At 59.8% G+C, this 22,787-nt stretch overlaps 1 protein-coding gene across 11 annotated transcripts in view; it reads right to left on the bottom strand.

Annotated features, from left to right (window-relative positions):
* Positions 1-1,307: 1,307 nt before the first annotated feature.
* The window catches only part of SPEG (striated muscle enriched protein kinase), a gene marked incomplete at its 5' end in the record, with an annotated part of 56,151 nt that continues 34,671 nt past the window's right edge, over positions 1,308-22,787 (bottom strand). For 8 of the 11 annotated variants that reach the window (XM_081242056.1, XM_081242046.1, XM_081242049.1 and 5 more), the window contains 28 exons: positions 1,308-2,363; positions 2,725-2,874; positions 3,114-3,189; positions 4,026-4,249; positions 4,337-4,576; positions 5,070-5,685; positions 5,813-5,980; positions 6,156-6,278; positions 6,372-6,539; positions 6,668-6,784; positions 9,501-9,635; positions 9,936-11,892; positions 12,134-12,202; positions 13,233-13,275; positions 13,457-13,609; positions 14,251-14,277; positions 14,801-14,979; positions 15,086-15,163; positions 15,754-15,811; positions 16,850-17,050; positions 17,152-17,248; positions 17,485-17,653; positions 18,002-18,114; positions 20,653-20,828; positions 20,943-21,066; positions 21,451-21,657; positions 22,235-22,339; positions 22,585-22,704. In XM_081242056.1, the coding sequence (XP_081098182.1) occupies positions 2,171-2,363; positions 2,725-2,874; positions 3,114-3,189; positions 4,026-4,249; positions 4,337-4,576; positions 5,070-5,685; positions 5,813-5,980; positions 6,156-6,278; positions 6,372-6,539; positions 6,668-6,784; positions 9,501-9,635; positions 9,936-11,892; positions 12,134-12,202; positions 13,233-13,275; positions 13,457-13,609; positions 14,251-14,277; positions 14,801-14,979; positions 15,086-15,163; positions 15,754-15,811; positions 16,850-17,050; positions 17,152-17,248; positions 17,485-17,653; positions 18,002-18,114; positions 20,653-20,828; positions 20,943-21,066; positions 21,451-21,657; positions 22,235-22,339; positions 22,585-22,704 (6,086 nt within the window). In that variant the 3' untranslated portion in view covers positions 1,308-2,170. The remainder of the gene's footprint in view (positions 2,364-2,724; positions 2,875-3,113; positions 3,190-4,025; positions 4,250-4,336; positions 4,577-5,069; positions 5,686-5,812; positions 5,981-6,155; positions 6,279-6,371; positions 6,540-6,667; positions 6,785-9,500; positions 9,636-9,935; positions 11,893-12,133; positions 12,203-13,232; positions 13,276-13,456; positions 13,610-14,250; positions 14,278-14,800; positions 14,980-15,085; positions 15,164-15,753; positions 15,812-16,849; positions 17,051-17,151; positions 17,249-17,484; positions 17,654-18,001; positions 18,115-20,652; positions 20,829-20,942; positions 21,067-21,450; positions 21,658-22,234; positions 22,340-22,584; positions 22,705-22,787) is intronic. The other 3 variants (XM_081242048.1, XM_081242050.1, XM_081242052.1) reach the window with 2 other exon arrangements.

Below are 22,787 nucleotides of genomic sequence, written 5' to 3'. Positions count from 1 at the left end.
GCTGACATAAATTACCTTTGCTCCTCCGGGTTTGGAACAAGCAGTTCACATGCCATTTCCAGTGGAGATGAGAAGGAAGCTCAAGATCAGAGGGGGGACGGGAGAAGAATTTTACCATTTATCAAGATGAGTTCAGGCACCTGATTTTTATATGAAAACACTTGCAGTGTGTAGGGGATTAGAAATTCTCACAGGCAAACTGTGTATCTTCATCGCTAAAATGGCAGGTGGGAAAGGTGTCCCTCTGGCCCCTTCCAGCTGGCTTTAATATCCTCTTATTTTATGATGATGGGGCTTGCCTCTTCCCTGGGGTCCTGGGAAGCCAGAGAGACTGGGGTGGGCTGGGCAAAGGGTTGTTTGGGCTACATCCAAGGGGCCCTCAACCTCAATCAGCAACACACCAGCACCAGGTCCCTCTGCTCATGGTGAAAGCCTTTATTCCTTTTACATTGCCAAGAGCAGAGTTGCAACGGGAGGAGGGGCGGGGGGGATAAGTCCCTCTGGACACAAGAACTGGCTCCCCCTCCCCCCACCTCAGGGCAGGGCAGCTCAGTTATAGGACTCAGTGACCCTTCTGTGGCACCACAGGGGGCACTTAGAGTCAAGGCCCCTTAGCCCCCAGCGGACCCCTGGCTTGCCATGGGACTAAGAAGGTCCAGACTGAGCGTCCCTGGGCCCTAGGAAAATGCTCGTCTACAGCCCCATCACAGCAGACACGCCAACCAGAGCACTCACAGCTGCCCTGAGCTGCTGGTACCCCATGTGTCCTGATCAGCGCTCCAACACTGAGAGCGTGGGCACGTGGGCCTGTCCTGGTTTCCTCTGTAACTCTTCACACATCCTGCTCTGACCAATCATCATGATGAAACCCCCTCTGCCCCAGGGGTCAGGACCAGAGCTGCCCTGTCTCCTGGGCAGAGTGCAGAAGGCTGAGCCTGGATTGGGGTGTGGGCTGGTCTATTCCAGAGCCCAGCGTCCTCCCAGTTGTGATGATGGAACATGTGAGAAGAGGTGGGGGCCACCAGTCTGGTTAGAGGGCGGTGGTGGGGATTCAGTGGTCCTGCCAGGATTCCAGAAACTTTAGATGGAGAAACAGACCTACATCTTTCCTCCCTCTAGGAATAAGGGAGAGGTGAGGGGTCAGGAGGGTCAAGGGGTGGAGTAGGAAGGTCCCAAGGTGCTAGCTAGTATACCTTGGCTCTCACTGGCCCGGAGAAGGCTGGAATGCCCCAGTACCCCCAGCATCGTGCACCCCCCGTACCCCTAGCCATCCCTCCCCATAGACCACACACATAGGTCCTGCTGCTTGCCGTTTTTATTTTCCTTGTGACAGACAGACAGACAGACAGCTGCACAGACAGCTGAATGGCTTGGGGGATGGTCAGGACAACATAGGCGGTAGGGACTGGATGGCAGAGAGACTTCATAAAAGTCAATAAATAAATAAATATTAATGGGCAGAAGGGCGAAGGCCACGGAGAGGTGATGAGAACATCCTCGGGCCAGCACAGTGCCCAGAGCCGCACCCACTGGGATAGGAGGAGAGCGCTGGCTCAAGAGACCACTACTTCCAGCCTTCAGCCCTCCATGCTTCTCCTTCTGGGGATGCTGGCAGCTGGCCACCCCAGCCCCACCTGAGTCATCTCTCCTCTCCCTCCCCCACCTCACTGCCCTCTCTCACATACTGGCTCCGGCTTCCTGGCACCGTCTACATGTCCTGTCCCTGCTTCACTGACACTCCCAACCCATGGCCTGTAGACAGCCTGGTCTCCCCCGTTTTCCTCCTCTTCAGCCACTCCCACCCTCCTGGGTTGGTCCTCCCCCAGATGCACTGTCTCCCTCCCCCAGAACCTTCCAAGAGTCTCCCCTTCCCTATTCCTCCTCTTCTTTTCCTCCTCACTTGCCCATTCCCTTCTTGCCCCTCTTCCTGTTCCTAACCCCACCCAGCCTGGACACCGGGTCTCCCACTCTGGCTCTGGCCGGGTGGCATTGGCCAAAGCCCGGGGGTCTCTGTCCCCGCAGGTCCATGAGGTAATAGCCCGGCCGGATGTTGCTGCTGCTGGTGTCCAAAGCCCCGGGCCCACCCGGCTCAGCGTGGGCCCTGGAATGTCCAGGGGGCGTCAGCAGGAACCCCGAGTCGAAGCCCGAGGCCGGGCTGTGGTCCGAGCCACTAGGGGCTGCCTGGGTAGGAGCGGAGCAGCACCTTGTGACGGGTGGCAGCCTCGGCCCGGCGGCGCTGCTGCTCGCCCAGGAACTCCTTGAGCCGGCTGGTGGTGAAGGTGAGCGTCTGGCGGCGCAGCTTCATCAGGTAGGCGTCCTGCAGCCAGGGGTGGGCTAGGCAGTCCTGCAGGGAGGGCCGGCTCCTGCCAGGAGAAGCCAGGGACAGTGAGCCTGCAGGCACGGCTCCCAGAGCAGGGAGGGGGCCCCACCCTCCTAGAGGGCTTTGCCCCTAGTGAGTGAGCTTAGACAACTCTGGGACTCAGTTTCCCAGCCTCTGAAATGAGGACAGTGATTCTGCCTACGTCATAGGGCTGTTATGGGCTTTAAATGGTGGTAGTGCAGCCACTTAGGAGGAGTAGGAGTAGGAAAAGTAGTAGTAGTAACAGCAGCAGTGTATTACTGGGGCGGGGGAGGAGTTGGGGGCTTAGGCATGGGCTGGGCCAGGGCAGTCTGAGGCCAGAGGCAGGTAATGCTGGGAGGCTGGCAGGTGTGGGACCCACTCACCAGGGATGTACTGAGAGGGCCTTTCGCAAGAAAAGGGTGGCGCTCTGGGACGTGTTGGGGTATAGCTGGAAGGCATCAAAGCGGCCCCCCACAATGCGAGCCTCCGTTTTCTGGGGGTCTGGCTCATAGAACGGGGAGCGTCCACTGAGCCTGTGGAGGAGACAGTTCAGTTGACAGATGCAGACTGAGGGTCAACTCACAGGTCCAGGGGGACGTTAGCGTGGAGGTTCTTAGGGGCACAGCGCTCGGGGACAAGGCTACCCACACCTGGGTACTCGTGTGTGTATGTGCATGTGTGTGTGTGTGTGCACGAGTGTGCACATGCATGTGTGGCTGGGGAGGCGGCGGGGGGAGAGTACAGGCAGAGGGTGGGTCCTGGGGGCACTCACATGATGTAAGTGAGCACACCCGCTCCCCAGATGTCCGTGGCAGAGCCGATGGGGTCTCCCTTTACCATCTCAGGAGCTGACAGGAGACAAGAGGCCAAGTTAAAGCAGCCTCCTGGTGGCAAGGGACCAGGGAGAGGCAGAGGAGGCCCCTGGGGGCTTGAGGAGCAGGACAGTGCCCAGGTCACCAGACCATGGGGACAACCAGAGCGGCAGGCCCTGGATGCCAGCGGGCAGAGCGGCCCCCAGGGGAGATGTGGGGCACCTGAGGAATCAGTCCAGGCACTGAATGGTGGGCGCTCCCCAGAACTGCAGGGGAGCTAAGAACCAGGGTCACAGGCTCTGCTGGATCAGCTCCAAAGGTGGGCGCCCATTCACAAAGGGTGTGGCCCACACCAAGATTAAGCACCTTTGAAATCAGCCTGGCTGGCTCTAATCCCAGCCTGCCCCTTCCAGCGACAGGACCCTGGGCAATGTACGAAACCTGTCTGGCTCTCCATCTTCTCACCTGTAAAGTGTGGCTTGCAGAATTACTCTAAGGAGTGGAGAGGACGAACAGAAAGTATTTAGCAGGTAGCTAAATGGTAGCTGCTTTCCCTTTTTTACATAAATTAATAATTGATTCTCCTGTCTTTCTAGCTTTATCAAGTCCTGGCGCTACCATTTATAACTGTCTGATATTGAACAAATACCTCACGGCGCCTCTGTTTCCTCATCTGTAAAATAGGGGTAATATTAGGCCAATCTCCAGGGCTATTATAAAGAGAAACTGAAAAAAATCTATGGAAAGGACTTAATTGTTTGCATTCAGCAAGCACTCAATAAATGGCACACGTGAGTGAAGTGGGGCGAGCCCTGGCTGCTGCCCCTTTGGCAGTACCCCACCTCCCCCCCCGGCTGGCATGGTGCCCTCACCCATGAACTCCAGCGTGCCGGTGCGGTGGCCAAGGGGCCGCAGAGCCTGGGGGTTGTAGGGCTGGGCGCTGCCAAAGTCCACGATCTTAAGGGCGTTGTCAGGGGCCAGGAGCAGGTTGTCTGGTTTGATGTCCAGATGCAGCACATGGCGGCCATGGAGATAGTCCAGGCCTTGTAGCAGCTGCACCACGTAGGTGGCCACGTCGTCCTCTGAATACCGGAACCTAGAGGGATGGCGGGGGTGGGTCAGGTGATATCCCAGCTCAGCTCCCCCCATCCTTGCTTCCTGCTCCCCCAGAATGCCCAGCTACCTGTCGCTGAGCCCACAGAGGAGCTCCCGGTTGCCGCAGCTCTCAGCGATGAGCACGAGGTAACGTGGGGTGATGTAGGCCTCGTGCAGGGACATGAGCCGCTCGTGGTGCAGCGTCCGCAGCACTTCGTACTCCTGCAGGACCCGCCGCTTGCCCTCGGCCACGTAGGGCACGATCTTGGCCACGAACATTCGCCCGGTGGCATTCTCCCGGCAGGCGCGCACTACACCAAAGCGGCCCCTGTGTGTTGGGGGGGAATATCATAGGCTCAGAGGAGAGAGTGGGACACTTGCATTCTGTGGGCTAAGCAGGGAGTAGCAGCGACTGCTGGGGGCAAGAATGCTGTGGTTCCCAGGGTGGGCTCTGGAGTTCAATCCCAGGAGCCTGGGTTTGAGCCCCAGCTCTGCCACTAACTGGCTCAGTACCTCAGGCAAATCCCATAACCTCTCCAACCTCAGTGTTCCCATCTGTGGAATGGAATAATGCAGGGTCTCCCTCTCAGTTGTGAATATTAAATGAGATCATATGGCCAAAGCGCTTAGCACGGGGCCTGGCTCAGAGAAAATCTGAACGTAATCATGCTAAGGACCCAGATCTCGTCCCCTCCCCCGGCTCCCTGCCCCCTCCCCAGGCCCCAGCAGGCTGGTCGCCTCTCCAAATCCCTGTGTTGCCAAAGTTCCACACGCTCCCCGCCTCTTTCCTCCTTCCCTGCCCCAGCCCTGGCCCTGCTTGCCTGGCCTTCTCCTCCAGGAAGGTGTAGGGTTTCTGAGGGGGGCCCTTTCGAAGAGTGGTGCCCTCTGGCCTGGGAGCACTGGGGGGACCACCCCCAGGGGAGCTGACCACGTCCTTGGTCAGGCTGAGGCTCTGCACAGTCACCTTGGTGGGCTCAGGAGGGGGCTCGGGGGCCGGGGGCTCGGGGGCTGGTGGTGCAGACACAAAGGAGGTCACCATATACAGGGGAGTTGAGGAAGATGCTGTTTTCACCCCTTGAGAGGTGGAAGCTGTGGTCGGGGTCCCAGTGTCGGGGACGGAAGACTTGGGCTCACTCGGGGAGACCTGGGCACTGGGTGGGGTAGCTTCTACTTGCTGGGCAGCCTGCAGGCCCCTGTGCTTTCGTGGGGGGGTTTGGGGTGGTGGACCCACAGCCTTGAGTGAGGACAAGGCCTGGCTGGGGGGTGCTGGGGAAGATGAGGGGCTGAGAAGGGGTGACTGGGGGCCTGGGGGGGCAGGAGCTGCGGAGGGGCTCAGTGAAGGGGCCAGTGAGGTAGGAGAGTCAGGAGGCGGGGCCCTGGCTGGCCCTGAGGTAACAGGGGCGTCTCTGTGAGCAGCAGATGGCAGAGCTGAGGCGTCTAAGTGGAGACAGAAAATCATCACCGTGGTGCCCCAAGGGCAAAACCGGGTGCTCCAAGGAGGGGGTGGACCCTGGACTCAGGGTCCCCTGCCCTCTCTGGATATCCCCCACCCTGTCCCACTGACCTCGCATGCCCCTGACGAGGACCTTGTCCGAAGGGCCGCTGAAAGGCCCTTGCCCAGCGCGGTTGGCACAGGCCACACGGAACCTCACAGTCACGCCAACTGGTAGGTGGGTCACGTTGTAGTAACAGTCAGGGATGCCCGAGCTCACGGGGTGCCAGGAAGACTCCCCTACAGGCAGCATGGGGGAGGGGCTGAGGCCACAGAAGGGGTGGCCCAAGCTCCCAGTGCCGTCTGTGAGGAGCCTGGGGACCTGTGCCCGGGGAAGGCACTTGTCTCCCCAGCATCTCTGCCTTCCACCCGCCCCCCCTCTCCCCCACCCCCCACCAGCCTGCCGGTCCCTCACCATCTACCCGCCGCTCCAGCGTGTACGTGCAAGGTGCCTTGCTGTCTCCTGGCTTCCAGAGCACCAGCGCCGTGTCCTGGTAGGTCTGGGGCACCTCGGGAGGAGCTAGCTTCCCTGGGATGCCTGGCAAGAGAAAGGGAGCCACAGTGAGCCCCTGTGCCTTAGCTTAGGGCCCATCCCCCATCACATCCCCCTTGGTCCCTGCCCCGGGCTCACGGGCCACAGCCACGGTACAGGAGCTGGTGATGCTGCCCAGGACGTTGGTGGCTGAGCACTCGTAGAGGCCGGCGTGCCGCTTGCCTGCCCGGGGGATGCTCAGCAGCTGCCGGCCGTCTTTGCAGGACACGATGATCACTGAGGGCTCTGACCGTAGGGACTGCTTGTCTGGGGGCAAAGGAGGAGCAGGAGAGGCTGCTGAGTGAAGCCCCCCTCTGGGCATTTCCCACTGAACATCCCCTGGCCTTGGGGCCACTTGCCTACCCCTCTCTGTGGGGGAGAAGTGATCTCCTCACCTTTCATCCACGAGATGTGGGGTGCAGGGCAGGCCGCCGGCAGGCAGAGCAGGGTGGCTGCCTCTCCCTCCAGCAGCACCTGGTCCTTGAGTTTGATGTGGAAGACCGGGGGGAAGTCTGGAGGGAGAGCAAAGACAGTCATGGGTCTGCAGGGCCCCTGGCTCCCTCGCTGCTGATCGACGGATGCATGTGAGAGCTGGCGCTGCCTTCAGGGAGCAGACTGAAAGGCCATCTCTTCCCAGTCAGAGGTGGGAAGTAGAAGGCCTTGCCTTTGAGAATCTCCTCTGGGGCAAGCATCAGTTTCCCAGGCACTCACTGTGTGTAGAATTCTCTTTTACTGACTATTGAAGATGCTTAGTAGCTGCTACCTCGTATGTTTGTAGGTCATTTTGAGCAGGGCCTGGCACTCAATAAGCGCTCTGTAAGCACTTATTAGATAAAAAAAACACAAATATTGAAAAACTACAATGGTTAAGCTCCTGCAATACCTATTACTTCTGGGGCACCACAGGGCAAGTGACAGGAGCTGGTGACCTGAGCTGAGACTCCCAGGAGTGAACAAATGTTCAGTCAAAATGTGCAATCTCCAAAGACCTGAAGTCAAGGCAAACCCGGGGCAGACCCCGAAAGTGTGTGTCAGTCTCCCCCATCCCTCATGGCCCCTGGGGTCTGGGGAGCCCGTCCCAGACCTTCTACTCACTCCCTCAGGTCAGCTAAGTGGTGAGAGCTTTTGAAGGGGAAAGAGACAATATCTGCATGACCTTGGACCCTGTCTGTAAATTGAGGAAAATAACAACACCCAGCTCAGAGGATTGTTATGAGAATTCAAAGAGGCACATAAAGCGCTTAGCAGATGTCTAACATATAATAAATGCTCAAAGATGTTAGCTTCTATTGTTGTTGCGATTATTATCTTGTTAATATGCCCAGTAGAGAAGCCAGGCACAGACCCCCGTGGGAAGAGGCTGTTTCAGCAAAGCTGGCTTCACAGCTGGCTGGTGAATGGGCCCACGGCAGGGCTGCGGATGGATGGCCAATGTCTTTGCTCCAGGTCTTTGCTGGCCTGTGGCTCCTTAGCGGCATGGGGATTTGCACTCCTGCTCCCTGGGAATGTCTTTTTAGAAAAATCCCATTCTGGTCCAGGGATGGCGGGGTGGGGTGGGAGTGGGGGTGGATTTCTCTCATGTGGGCAGAAAGAGCTGAGAGGTAGAGACCCCTGGGAGCCCCAGCTGCTGCCTGTCTGCGGAATCAGAAGGGAGTAGGGTACGGATGAACTGGGCCGAAGAGGATCTGCAGAAGTGGATGATCAGGACAGCAGCGTGCCCCACCTCCCACTGTACCCCAGTGTTCCCTAAGGAGGGGTCCCACACCGAGGCTCCAATAACATAAAGTGAATATAGTTTTGTCAGTGGGCTGCCTTCAGAGCAAGTGAGGGTACTGGGTCGGGGGGAGAGAGAGGGAGCCGAGGAGGAGAGGTGAAAGGTGACCCTGGCCCAGCTCTGCCAGTCCCACCCCCATCTCCCCAGGGGCCAGCCCTAGTTGGCAAAGTGAACATGGGGCCTTCCTCCTGCGGGGAGCGGGGAGAGGATGAAGTAAGGGGACACGGCCTCGCCTCGGCAAGAAATCAGCTGCACAAGCAAAACCGAGGTGGGAGGGAGGCCCCAGGTGGGAAGGGATCAGCTGTCCCCAGGCCTCAGTGCTGGCTTCCCTCTCTCTCCCCCCTCCTTCTCCACCACTGCCCCCACCAGCTGGCCTCCCTCCCTCCTGTTCCCTCACTAGAGCCCCACCGTCTACCGCCTCGAGTGAGATGTCCTGGCTCCCCTGGCCAAGGCGAGACACGGTTACGTGTCTAGTAGCAAGCCTGGCTGAGGCACGTCTGGGACGGTTCTGAGGAGTTTTGTCGCAAACTGGAGAAGAACAGATGGTGACTGATAAAGGTCCTGCACGCAGCCCGGTTTGGTGGGCCTGCTGCTGTCTGCAGGCTGGTCTGGAAACCCTGGCCTCCTGAACCTTTGCTTGTCGTCCTTGAGTAACAACCCCCTTTCAGGTAGAGGACTGAGGTGACCCAGGTGGAGAATACCTCCCTCCCTGCAGCCCCAGGACAAGTGGCAAGAGAAACGGACCAGGGCATATCCCAGGTGTCCCTCCCCCCAGCAAAGAGCCCTGGAGGCTGCTTATCTGTGCGAAGTGCCTTCTGTAGGGGCAGAGGGGACAGGGAGGGGCGATCGGGTGTTTGGGGCTACAGAGAAATGGAAGGTTGGAGGCACAGTCCAGACTGCGGGCCTCTAGGCTGGGAGAGAAAGGGTGTCTTTGGGAGCATGTTCATGCATACACACATATGCAGGGGCGCTGAGAGGCAGGGAGCCCTATCCCGAGCTCCGTCAGTACCACACCCAGTGACAGAGACCTCCTGGGGAGGAGGCTGGCCAAAGAAAGGCATTAGTATGATGTCGCGAAGCGACTTGTGGGCTCTGACTGCAGAGGGTCATACAGTCCAGCCCTCTGGCTGCTCCACTTACTACCAGCTCTGTGATTTGGACAAGCTACTTGGCATGGCTAAGCCTCTGTTCCCTCACCTGTAAGACAGGGAGATGACAAGAATAGTTCCTAAGCAATGTGGGAGCGTTGAGTGAGGGAATGCTTGTAAAGTGCTTAATAGGACGCTTGGCATTGCTAATTAACGGTAGCTGCTGCTATCACTGTTGTTGTCGTTTCCTGACTCCAGGCTCCCTCCACCGCTGCCAGGGCTCCCCCAACGTGGGCCATCTCCCCAGCCGGCTGTGACCTTCCCGGTGGCTCAAAGGGGACTACTCACCGAGCAGGTCTCTATTACCTGACTCGCTGCGCACATACTGGTGACCCAAATTCTCCTGGACGCTGCCAGAGAGGTTTGGCTGTGACAACCCCTTGTCCTTCCGCAGCCGAGAGAGGCCCCAGCGCAGGCGGCTTCGGCTTTCTGCAGGAGCTGCTAAGAACCAGGCCCATGAGCACTTGCCCAGCCGGTACGACAGAATAGAGAACTTCTGGCCCCCACCTTAGCCTGTTCCCACACCAGCCTCTGCCCCTCGGCCTCGCGTCAGCCCGGCCCTGCCAGTTCCGTCCTCAGGGCCTCCAGAAACGCCTGAGCCTCTTTGCGGTGGGTGTCCCCGGCCCTCTCCTTCTCCCAGAGCGTCCCTCCAGCGCACCTGTCATCCCAGCCCCACACCCGCACCCCAAACACACTCGTTCACACATTCGCCCTCCACTCTCCCCCTGGGCCCCTCCTTACCTGAGGAGCCCGACACGGCGCTGGCCTCGGAGCCCAGGGACTCCGCGGAAGGCGTGGTGGCGCCGGCCTGGGCGGCCAGCTGGTTGTGCGCGAGGCCCAGGCGCCGCAGACTCTCGCCCTCGGACGTGGCCCTGCGCAGCCGGCTGAACAGCGGCGTGCTCCGGACCGACGCGCCCCCGGAGTCCTCGCTGCTGCCGCTGCGCTGCAGGCGGCTCGACAGCCGCTCCAGCGTGGAGCTGAGCCTCCTGCGCACCGCCGGTACCGGGGAGCCCCGCGCCGAGCCGCCGCCCTCTGAGCTCTCCCCATCCCCACCGCGGGCCTCCCAGGCTGGGTGGCGCTGCGCGGGTGGGGTCCGCCGCAGGCGCTGGGACAGCGACAGCGAGAGGCGGCGGACGAGGCCCGGCTCCCCGACCGCCCTGAGGTCCTGCACGGAGCGGGAGCGCTCGGGCCGTCGCACCAGCTCCAGCGGCGTTCCCGCCGGGCTGGGCCGGTACATGCCGTCCTCCTCCTCCGCGCCACGGAAGAGGCCGCGCTCCTCGGAGCGCGAGCGGCTCAGCAGCCGCAGCCCCCGCGACAGGGGCGACTCACGGCTGCGCTTGAACTTGGCTTCGAACACGGCCTCCGACTCCAGGTTCTCGATGCTGCTGCTGAGACTGCTCCCTGGCCTGCGGGGCACCGTAGGGACCCGGGCTTTCTCGGCTGGCCCTGGCGGAGCCCCGGGCGAAGGCAGGCGCTTCTCGGAGGCTCCCGGAGGTGGGGAGGCCACCCTGGCGAACACAGCCGGGTGGGGCTTGGGCTCCGACGGCGATGCGACAGGGCCCTGCGGGGGGCCTTGCGCGTGGCCTGACAGCTGGAGCGACTGCATGATCTGGGCATAGGGTGTGAGGGGGGGCGCTAGGGTTTGCGGAGCTAGGGGGCGCTGTGTAGGCTTGGGGGCTGGTTCTGGCGTGGACTCTGGGGCCTTCTCTCGGGCAGGCTGGGGTGCCGAGGGCTGTGCAGCATCACTGGGTGTGGCGACAGGAGGTTCTGAAGCCTTAGGGACACTGGGCTTGGGGGCGCTGGGCCGCACAGGGCTAGGTAGCTGGGCCTCGCTGAGGGCGGACAAGGAGGGAGACTCCTGCAGCCTGCGGGCCCCGAGCCGGGCCACGGGGATCTCGAGGGGCGCCCCAGCTCGGCGGTGCCGGCCCCCCGGCTCCGCCTCAGCCTGCGAGAAGCTGCTGCTCTTCTGCAGGCCCCGGGTCTCGGGCGGGTGCTGATGGTGGGGTGCTGCTTCGCTGGAGGCCGCCCGAGCCAGCCGGGGGTCCCGGGCACGGCCCCCCAGGCTCTCCAGCAGGGGGCCCCTTAGGCCGCTGACCTTGCCATCCTCAGGGCCACCCCGCAGCAGCCGCTGGCGCAGGGTCTGCAGCCTCTGGGCATACTCGCCCTCGCCCAGGCCTCCTCGGGTCAGGCGGGTGGCCCCCGGGCTGGGGCTTCGGCGCTGCGGCAGCTCTACAGACGCTGCCTTGTGCAGGCCCCGGCCCGGCTCCCTCGGCCCGGCCCGGGGCAGGGCGCTCTCAGCCGAGCTGCCCCTCCGGAGCTCTCCCCGCCGGGGGCTGGGCTCCTGGCCTGGGGAGGCGAGGACCTGAGGGCTGGGGGCCTCCTGGTCCTGAGAAGGGGCCTTTCCTTGCTCCTGCCAGTCCATGGGGGTGGCGGCCCCAGCCTCTGGGGCGCCCAGGGCCTCATCCTCAGTGGGAATGTCAGTGAGGGACACCCGGGAGCCCGAGAACTCAGGCTGCAGTGGCCGGGGCACTGAGGGCAGCTCCTCCAGCTCTTCCTCTTCAGAATCGGAGGAGGACGACAGCCCTCCACTAGGGGGTGGTCTTCTGGGTACGGCCACCCACACCCGCTCCGGGGGTGCCCGCAGCAGCTCAGGGATGGGGCGCAGCACCAGGTGGCACTTGTAGCTGATCTGGGAGCGCTGGAGACAGGGTACTAGAGTCAGACCTGAGGGACCCACGGGGCCAAACTGACCCACTCAGGCCCACCTCATCCCCGGGGGAGAAGGCCTACGGCAGGCAGAAGTGGGAGCTGAGAGAATTAAAAGGTGGATGAAGACAGATGAGCAGAAGTGAGGGCACCTGATAGAAAAAGCAGGGTTAGAGAGAGAAGGCTGTAGAATGAGAAGATGAAGCCACGGAGCAGGGCCCAGCCAAACTCACCTGCCATCTCCGCCGGGAGAGGAATAGCTTTAAGTGATCCGTGCTCACCTCTGCGCCCCTTGCCTGTGCCTGTAAACCAAGAAAGAGGGCCTGAGGGAAAGCCCTCTGTCAACCCTAACCTTCCAGGTTTGGCAATGGAGAGACAACGGCCACAGGAGGGGACAGTAGACAGAGCAGCGTCGAGTCTGGGCTCCTGGGGCTCCCTCTCCCAGGGGATCTGTCACAATAACTCCCACAGTCAAGGTTCCCACGTGTGGACAAATTGCCCGAACCTAAGCGGAGAGGCGGGAAGTCGGTGGCTCCTAGGCTTCAGAGCTCACACCAGGGCTCAAGGCCCTGTCCTGGTGCACTGGCTGCCCTGGGAGGCCTGTGCTCAGGCCCCCAGCTTGAACCCTGCTCCCCAGCTCCCCAGCTGTCTCCATGTAGAGACAGTGCCCCAGACATCTCTCTGGAGCCTTGGGGGGCCACACCTCAGATGCTTCCCTCAGCCACCTTTTCAGAGCTCATTTCTGATCTGAGAGACCAGGCTTGTACTCCAAGGACAGATGCCAGAATGACCTCAGCCTTCTGTTGACCCAGCACGATGCTCCCTGGACGGTTTGTTCAGTCGCTCTTTCTGGGTCATTTGCTGAACCCCTCCCTCTGCCTGGCACTGTGCCCTGCAGTGCTGGAGTTTGAAGATGAGTGAGAACTCTGCCACAGGGAGTTCAAAACCAAAAGGACAAGACAGCCAGGCCACCCACCAAGCACAGTGTGGGGGACCAGGGCAGGATGGAGGCGAGCCACAGGAGTGAGGAGGACTGGGGCTGGTCTCGAGAGCCAGGGAGAGCACTGATGTGCATCCCTAGGATGAGGGGTGGGGGTCCAGACCTGTGCCTTGGAGTCCACGATACCCCAAGCTGAGCCTCAGTTTCCTTATCAGCAAAAGGGAAGTGATAATACCTTCCTCTGTAGAGCTATTGTCAGGCTAACGGATCATATGTAAATAAAATGCATGTCATGGTTACTGTACACACTAGGGACTCAATAAAATGGAGCTGTTAGTAACGTTCTCGCTCCTTCCACCTCTTCTATCACCAGTTTGCAAGACAAGACTCACTTTAAACCAAGGATGTTCTAGGGTCTCCTCTGCGGTAGGCCTCCTGCAAAGGAAAGGGGATTAAGAAGGGATTTATCATTCATTCATTCATTCAATAAATGTTTGGGAAAACGGGGCCTCTAAGGAGTTGGGGGATTGACTGTCTACGGGCGGAGGCTTGGGCAGGAGTAGGGGCGGCGTGAGGGGACTCTGCATGGGGGAGCCTCCTCCGGCCTCGTACTCACAGCCGGTCCCGCACCAGCACTTTGATGAGGAAGCCCCGGGCCTCCCTGCTCAGGCTCAGGAACGTGGTCTCCTCGAAGGCCACATTGTAGTTTTGGATGTTCATCAACGTTGTCCGATCGTTCTCCCCGACAAACGGAGAGATTCCCGTCAGGCTGCAGGGGTGGAGATGGAGGTGGCTGGAGTGAGATGTGGGCCCCGGGGCTGAGATGAGACAAAGTGGGGTGCCAGTGGGAGCACAGGGCCGGGGACAGGCGGAGGCTGGGTGAATCTGGGCAGAATCGTGCAGACTTTGGCCTGTCCTGCCCCTACTCGATCCCCTGAACGGGCAAGGAGGCAGTACTGCCTTGAGACCTGGGCCACCAGGTCCTTATCCCAGGCCCGTGCTCTAGAGGACCTGTTCCAGCCCTCCTCCAGCCGCGGCCTGTCCCTGAGGTGAGGAGCCTGTGCCAAGGGGATACGCCCCTGGAGCCTGGGCCTCCCCTTCGTAGCCCATGTTCTGGACTAGTTCCCTGCCTAAATGGCACTGAGCCGGCACTGGCCTCCCAAGCACGCCACGCGTGCCCACCCCTTATGGAGGGGTGTGGTGGCGGCCAGAGCTTGGACACTCAGTCTGGGTGTCCACATTCATGCACGTGGAGGCCCCTCCCAGGGCAGGAAGGAACCAGCGTGCGGAAGAGAAGAGGCAGGCTGCAGGCCCCCAACTTCTCCCTTGCCCCAGGCTCTGCAAACGTTAGGGGTGGGCCTGCTACGAGACTGTTAGGAGACGGGGTCCTGAGTGCAGAGGGGTCCTTACCAGAGGAAGGCGACGACACCCACGGGCCTGAGGGGAAAGGAGAGTGGATGGGTAAGAGGACAGCCCAGCTCCCACCGGAAGTGAGCAGTCCTCTTGCTACCATGATCTACTGAGGAAAGGTCCTCCCTGTGAACACGGCCGTGGACAAATGGGCACAGCGTTGCCTCCTTGGGGGAGGACCCTGAACCCAGAGATCCCGACATGCCTGGAGGACTCAAGGGTCATGGCAGGGCCGGCCTAGGAAGCCCAGAGGAGTCTGGGGGACCAAGAGACCGTGCCTGCCTCACTGGGGGAGACAAGGTGGCTGTAGGCGTGGAGGGCCAGCACCCAGGACTGTGAGGGCTGAGGCTTGAGTGATTGGGTCAGCCCTAACGGATGAGGGGGAGGGAGCGACATGGGCAGGAGACCCCCGTGCGCAATGCCACCAGCCAACTGTCACAGTAGGCATCCGGGCTTAGTAAAGCTCCTCTGTGCCACTGAGCGAGCCCTCAGCATGGCACTGAGGGAAGCTGCCCTGGCCCGTCCCAGCAGCCCAGTATGCCAACGTTACCAGATGTCCGTGACCCCAGAGACAGGGGTCTGGTTGACAACCTCGGGTGCCACGAACTCGGGTGTGCCATATTGGCAGTACTGGGGCTCTCCCGGCGTCAGCTTCTGAGCGTTCCCGAAGTCACAGATCCTCACCTGCTGTTCACCCTCAACACCATCCCATACCAGCAGGTTCTCAGGCTGCAGGACACAAGGCAAGACGTGGGAGCTGAGTGCGGCGGGGAGGACACCCAGTGCCTGGCACCCACAGGTGCTGTCTGCTCCCCACCCCACACCTGCATCTCACCTTGACATCCAGGTGCAGCACATGGTTCTTGTGCAAGTAGCATATTCCCTCTAGCACCTGCCGCATGTAGGCCCGGATCTGTGAAAACAGGAGGCCCAGAGTCCGGGGTGGGGTATTATGTTTGATCACCACCAGGGTTGTAGCAAGAAGCCAGGCCATGCTTGGGAAGGGGCCTTCAGGTGGCTGGTGGAGGGGGCTGAAACATAGGTTTGGGGTTCCTGAGATTCAGGGCTTCCGTATACAGCTGCACAAGTTGGGCACAGCGCCATTATAGGAGGGCGCCATTTGCGTGATAATGAAAAGAACTGTGCAGTGCACAACTCGTACAGCCCTACATGGCAGGACATCATCGAGACTGAACAGAGTCTAGATGGGGCTCCTTCTGGCGCAAGGCCTGAGGAACCTTTATGTGAGGAATACTGGGAAACAAACAGAGTTCGGGGCCAGGGTGGGTGCCGAAATTTTCAGAAGACAATTTAAGTCCCAGCGTGGGGGCCTGCTCTGATGGGGGAAGGGGGCTTTGCCGCCTACCTAACAGTGCTCTCCACCACCACCCCTGGTCTATTCGTGGGCACAGATGGCATGCCCAGGACGCACCCCTCGGGTCTCAGAGCTCAGGTGGGTGAACACTGGTGCCCAACCTGGCCCCTACCACCCACTGCCCTCACCTCAGACTCACACACGGTGGGTTTCCTGGCCATTCGCTCCAGCAGCTCCTCTGTGCAGCTATGTCCTGGATCAAGGAGAACAGTGACCAGTGCCAGCTGCTGGGCCTGCCTTAGGCAGTGCCCTCCAGCCCCAGAGCTCAAGTCGGGTGCCAGCTCAGCACAGGGTCCTCCTTCCCCGAAAAGCACATCTGCTACCAGTGAGCAACTGTACCTTCCCTCTTCCCCCTGTCATCTGGGTGCTTAGATGGGACAACCCTGCTTGAACTGTCACTTGTTGTGGGATCTCAGGAAAGTCACCTAACCTTTCTGAGCCTAGGTTCCCTCCGGTGTCAAATAGGGATAAGACTCCTCTCACCCACCTTGTGAAGTATCTGTAAGGATCAAGTTAGAGCAGCATTTTGTTGACTGTGGATGGAACTCCTTGACTCTATTTGAGAATGACCCAGAAGGCCCATGACACATAATAATTTGTCATTTTACTGAGGTTTGGGTTCGAACAGTACAGACTGGGAGGCTAGCATGTAGGACACGGTCACCCTGCAGGTGGCAGTGACAAGCCAACCATCCAGCATCCTTACCTCAGTGTGACTTTGTTTAACCATAGCTCTTATGAAAGGATAAAATCCATTCTTTATGAGAAGAGCCTCTCAAATAAAGCCAAGTATTAATGGGGTCACTGCAAACGTTCAGATATACTGTACTGCGTTTCATGATAAAAATCATGCACCTTTTGCCACCTGTGTGTCCTCGAGTGAGTTACTTAACTTCTCTATATCTTAGTTTCATCATCTATAAAATGAGGATAATAAAATTCCAAGAGATAAGCATACGCGATGATTAAATAGATTAATATCTGTAAAACTCCTAGAACACTGCCAGGCACACATCAAGCGCTATGTAAATTTAAGCTAAAAAATGTTGTTTTTCACACAAGTCTCCAGACTCCACTCTGTGAAGTATTTATAAGATGTCTTCAGAACTCCCAGCTGTCAATGGGACCATTTTGTAACGTGTGAAACGTGTTGCTAATCGGCTGTTACAAGGGCCAGTCATTCAGGCCATGTGTCCCCCACCCACCCAGCCTGTCCCAGGATACAGCTCGGTGACAATGACCAGTCCCCGGCGCCTCTCGAAGGCCTCATGGAAGTAGAGGATGCAGTCATGCTGGAGCCGGGCCAGCAGCCGGGCCTCTCGCCACGCCGACGCCTTTGGCTTGGCCTGACTGGGGATGAACTTGGCTGCAAACTCCAGGCCGGAGCTTCGCTCCACTACACGCCGCAGGTAGGAGAAGGCACCCCTGGGTGAGGACACGGGGAGAGGACAGGGCTCAGGCGTTGCTGAGCCTCAGGCCCAGCCTCCCTTGGGCCCCGGACACCACACCCCCTCCTAGCCCCACACCTGCCGATCTCCTGGTGGATGTCGTAGAAGTCGCTGAGTCTCCTTCCTCGCCGTTCCTCGTCTTCCCTGACCCCCTCCACCTCCATAGCTGTCTGAGCTGAGGAGAGACGCCTGGTGTTAGGTGGAGAGGGCAAGAAGGAACGAGGGCACAGGGAGGGCAGGTGGAAGGCACGGCCGAGAAGCAAGAATGTGGGTGCCCGAGGCAGCGCTGCTGGGGCTGCAGCAGGTGGCGGTCTGGAGTGGAGGGCCGGGTGAGTGATTCCCGGTGGGAGGGCGCTCACGTGGGATTCCTGGGTGAGCCCTTGGCCTTACTCCTCTTGAACTCCAGCCCACCTGAGTGCACAGCCAACTCTGCTTTGCAGGAGACTTCGCCAGCCAGGTTGCGGGCCGTGCAGGTGTAGACACCTCCGTCCTGGGACCCCGCGCTGAGCACCACCAGGGAGCACTCATTCTCCTCGTACACGAAGCTCACGTGGTTGCTCTCGGTCAGCAGCGCCTCGTCCTGCAGAGGTGGCCGTCACCTCCAGTCCAGGCCTGGCTTCCCCTCCACCTGGGACCCAGCTTTACCTCCACGCCAGAGACCCACTCTCATCCTTACCTTAGGGCCCACCATTATCTCCACCCTAGGGGCCTTGCTCAGACCCAGGATCAGCTCCACCCTTATTTCCCAGGGTCACCAGCACCTCTGGGTCCCACTTCCTCCTCCTTTTCACACCTCTGACAACTGCTCTCCTCTCTGTCCAGGCTCCTCTGACCCCTCCCACGCCCCCAGGAAATCACTCCTCCCTTCCCCGTAGGCTCCTGGCCAGCCCCAGCTCGGACTCCATGGAGGCCTTCATCAGCCTCTGACCTTGTACCACATGATGTCCGGCAGTGGCTTCCCCTCAACCACCACGGCGAAGCGAGCGGTTTCTCCAGCTCCCACCTCAACGTCCTCCATGATGGACTCAAACCGAGGGGCCTCTGAAACACACAGGGGTGAAGGTGGGGGAGGGAGGGGGAGAGAATAGGGGGGTCACGGGGCCTGCCTCTCTAAGCCCTCCCTCAGCGACTGGCTCAGGCGGAACACCAGACCGCCCCCGCCCCCCCCACCCCCCCCACCCAGAGCCCCAGCAGCCCACCCTGAGGCTCTCAAACTCCACCCCCAGCAACATGAGTTCCTGGCCTGGACCAAACGCTGTCCTTGCAAATCCAAACGTGATGTTCTGCAAACCTCAGAAAACCCAAGCCGGGGGTGCAGGCTTGCTTTGTTTGGCTCTCGTATTCATGTGCCAGCTTTGAAATTAGGAGATTTTCACACACAAAAGAAATCTGGACTTCCTGTCTCTCTTGGAAAATCAGGACTGGCTGTCCTGAGCTGCTTCCCTCACTGCATTAATGGGCTGGCGAGGAGTGGCCGACACTGCCCCCTGCGGGTGGTGGCCCTTCAGCACAGTCCTACCGTGGGCTTCTCGAACTCTAACCGTCCTGGGCCCTGCAGGCAGCTCAGTCTATGACCCTGAATCAAGTTCATGGAGGGCATTGCCTCTATCTTGAAGTTTTCTCTCTGAATCTTATTTAAATATTTAAGGGGCCTTCAGCCATCTGGGAGACGGCAAGATGAATCCACGGGCACCGGTTCTCAGTTTAGTTCTCCCACGTGTGACTGATTTTATTCTCTGCACATATCATGCGGTTGTGTTATTTCCTGGTAAAGCAGCTTCTAATTCTCATGATGGAATTAAATACATATTCCAATATGCTTGTGCTTTTCGAAGAAGCCTGTGACTTCCTGGTGCCCTCCTCCTCCTCTGAGAATGTTTGAGGATCTGGGCTTTAAAGGGAGTGGGAGAGGGAGGCCTTGAGGGAAAAGCAGGGGTGCTGGGCAAGGAGCACTACCCGGCCACAGGCACACAGCTCAACCTTTACATAGATAAAGGGGGAGGTCATCCTGGGGAATACGCATCAGCGGAGCAGGTGTGGAGGAAAGAGGCCATTCCACCCACCTGGGGGGTAGGGGGTGGGGCACAGCAGGAGGGGGTGTGGATCCAAGCCCCAGGCCTGCTCTAGCCCTGGCCAGCTGGGACTCAGTCTCCCTCAGTCACTGTCCCAGCCAGGCTGGCTGCAGGGCTCTCAGTGTCCAGAGCCTCCCCCAAACCCCAGGGCTCCTCCTATATCTGGGAAGAAAGATGAGTCCTGCAGATGGTACTGTCAAGGAGCAAAGCGGTTGGGAATTCCCTGGTGGTCCAGTGGTTAGCCCCGTGCTCCCACTGCATGGCGGGGCGGGGCGCCCAGGTTCAATCCCTGGTTGGGGAACCAAGATCCCGCAAGCCACGTAGTGCGGCCGACAAAACAAAACACACACACACACACACACACACATACACACACACACACACACAACCAAGGAGCAAAGCGGTGGCTGAGTAGGAGGTGCCAGGATGAGGTGGGGGGAAGCTGGGCAAAGGGAAACCAGTACCCCATCTTCCGCGGGGCCAGTAGCGTCCCCGTGTCCCCTCCTCACACACTGTACTGCCACCCCTCTCCTACTTTAAGGCTGCCTGCTCTGCCCTCTAGGAATCTGGTCCCTGGTCTGCTGGGAGTGGGGATGGGGGCAGTGACAGAGGTCAGTCTATGAAGGTCAGAGGATCAGAAGATTTCAAGTGAACTTCAACAGTTTCTTTTAAAGCACTAGAAAATGTACATTTACCCCATGATAAGATGGCCTGTGCTAACTAAAATGTCACTTTCTTTGCAGTTGGTTGGAATCTTATCTACTCAGCAGGTAACACTGTTTAGCTCACGCTGATCTGACGTTCGGAGTGGCAGTTACATATGTCTAGAGTTAATTAACAAACCGGAAAACAAGATAATTACTACTTCATGCATGTTACAGTCTGAGAGACTGCATCTCGAAAGGAGAAATTATAAAAAGGGTCCTCACTGCAAAGGCTGGAAGGCCTTGTCAAACAGGCTTGTGTGAAAGGGCAGCAGCCAGGATCCCCAGAGCTGGGAGTCTGGGGATAAGATGCCTCACTTGGGCCTTTTTCTTTTTTAAAGTGCCTTGGTCCCCCACCTCCTCCCAGTTTGTTTCATTTGAAGTACTATTTCCTGTTGTGTTTAACACAGGATCTAAGAACACTGTCTGGCTTTGGAGTAGGGCATCCAGGCTTGAATCCCAGCTCCTGACTTATTAGGTTGTGTGACCTTGGGCCTGTTACTTAGCACACTCTCTGGGCCTCAGTTTCCCCATCTGTAAAATGGCTATAATAACTGACTCCATCTCACAGGGTTGATGTAAATATTAAATGAGGTGATACATGTAAGGTACTTAGCGCTGAGCCTGGCACATACCAGGTATGCAATAAGTATCTTAGTAGTACTGCTATTATTATGGCCACTAGATGGACAGGCCTGAGAGGGGAGACCTAGGGTTGGCAGGTGGGTGTGTTCACCTGGGGGTGTGAGGAGAGGACTGTGGACCTCAGAGGGAGAGGAGGAAAGGAGGCGGCTGTCACCTACCTGCCAGCTCCAGTGTGACCGAGCAGGCCTGTGTGCCATGGCGGTTGTGGGCAGTGCAAGTGAGGGCCCCCACGTCCCGGCGGCCCACCCGGCAGATCCGAAGACAGTACTGGTCATCGTCTGGCTGGCTCAGCTCATACACACCCGCCCGGGCCTCTAGGAGGGCCCCTCGGCAGCTAAGGGACACAGCACAGGGAGGTCACCCAAGATCCAGCCCCAGGGAGGTCGGCCTGGCCGGCTGGAGCGGGACCGCCTCACGTGAGGAGTAGGGCATGCCAGGTGGGCCCCACCTCCTCCAGACGACCTGGGCCTCCACGTGGTTCAAGGTGACGGTGACACTGGCAGGCTGTCCCTCCACCACGCACACGATGTCTGGCTTGTCCAGCACGGCGGGCGCCTCCTCCAGGGGCGGGCCTGGGAGCAGGAGGGCTGGCTCTATGCTGGGCTTGACACCAGATCCTCAGCACCCACTGCTCCTTGAACCCTCCCAATCGCCATGCGAGCTCCATTTTTACAGACAAGGAAGCCGAGGTCCAGAGAGGTTTAGCGACTTGTCTAGGGAACTCAGCCAGAAGCAAGCAGCAGAGCTGGGATTGGACACCAGAGCCTCAGCCTTGCCCACTGCGTGTGCTGCTTTTAGGAGTAAGAAGGAAGCACTCTGACAGGTAGGGGTCGCGCCCAGCCACGCCAATCCCGCCCTAGTTATCACGTCCACACCAGCCCTGGAGCCTCCTCCATGGCCACCCAGTTCCCTGGCCCAGTAGCTCTCGCCCCTGACCCACACAACACCAGGCTCACCACGGTCCAGCAGCTGCACGGGCTCAGAGGGGGGCGAGGGCTTGCTGCTGCTCTTGATGGTGGTGCTGAGGACCCGGAAGATGTGCTGGACCCCCTTACGCAGCCCGGTGGCCGTCCACCCAGGCTGCCGCAGGCCCGTAACCAGCGCTGTCCAGTGGTCTGAGCCTAGCACCTGGTGCTGCACAGTGTAGGTCAGGGCGTCCGGGTCTGGTGGGGAGGCAGCTGCTAGAGGCAGGCCTTGCTGGGGTGACCCCCGACCCCATTCAGCTGGCTCGGGACTCAGGGATTCATCATCAGTCTGCTCTGAGGACCTGCCTCAGTTTCTCCTGTCGCTTCTGCCCGTCCCCTATCTGCTCCTGCCCAGCCACAGGCCTGGCCAGGCTCAGAGCCCACGAGGTGTCAGGCATGGGATCCAGTTACAGGCATGGAGGGACCTTGACTTAGTCCCGATTCCTTGCTACTACCTGAGGTAGGGAGACTGAGGCCCAGAGCAGTAGGAGATCGTGCACAGGGAAGGAGAGGGGGTCCCCAGGACCACGACCCAAGCACCCAGTCCCTCTGAGAAGAGAAGGGCACGTGGCAGCCCCCCTTTCTCTCCTCTCCTGACCCGGAGCCAGGGCTCTGTCCACTGTGGGGAGGAGGCCCGCAAAGCCGCTCCTGGCCAGGGTCCCAGTGCTCCATCCACCCCTGCCCGCACCTGTATGCCCCCCTGGGCCTTGCCCTCCTCTCCTGGCGCCCTCAGGGCCCCCGCCCCCACCCACAGCCCTGTGTGGCTGGGACCCACCGATGGCCATGTCGAGACTCCTGGGGGCGTCCCATGCGAGCGTGATCATCTTTCCGGTCACAGCCACTACCTGTGGGGCGCCATCTGGGGGGCCTGGAACCACATCTGAAAGCCACAGGTCCGACGTCCGCTGGGTCCTTTCGGGCTCAATGGCCCCACAGGATCACCAGGCCTCCAGGCAGTGGGCTGGGGGCCGGGGGCACAGCCACGGGGGCAGAGGCAAGGCCAGCTGGCTTCCCGGGGGACCGAGGGGGAGGGAGCTGGTGTGGAGGCCCCGCCCTCACCCAGGCCCCTGGGTGGCCCAGAGGCTAGGCTGTGCACACAGCTGACCGGGAGGGTACCTGCCTCACCTGTGACATAGAGGTGTGCGTAGCAGGCCGCTTTGCCCAGTTTGTTGGCAATGACGCTCTTGTAGACGCCAGCATGCTGAGGTCCCACACTAGGGAACACCAAGCGATGGACATCCCGGTCTGTGGGCGGGGTGGGACAGTGATACTGTGTCTGAGCTAGGAGGGTACTTTGGAGGGTGGGCCCATGCCACCCAGGCCAGGCC

The sequence above is a fragment of the Mesoplodon bidens genome (genome assembly GCF_964165515.1).
Source record: "Mesoplodon bidens genome assembly, chromosome: 8".
NCBI lineage: Eukaryota > Metazoa > Chordata > Mammalia > Artiodactyla > Ziphiidae > Mesoplodon > Mesoplodon bidens.
The sequence above is the reverse complement of the archived record's forward strand: the minus strand, read 5'-3'. Positions and strand labels throughout refer to the sequence as shown.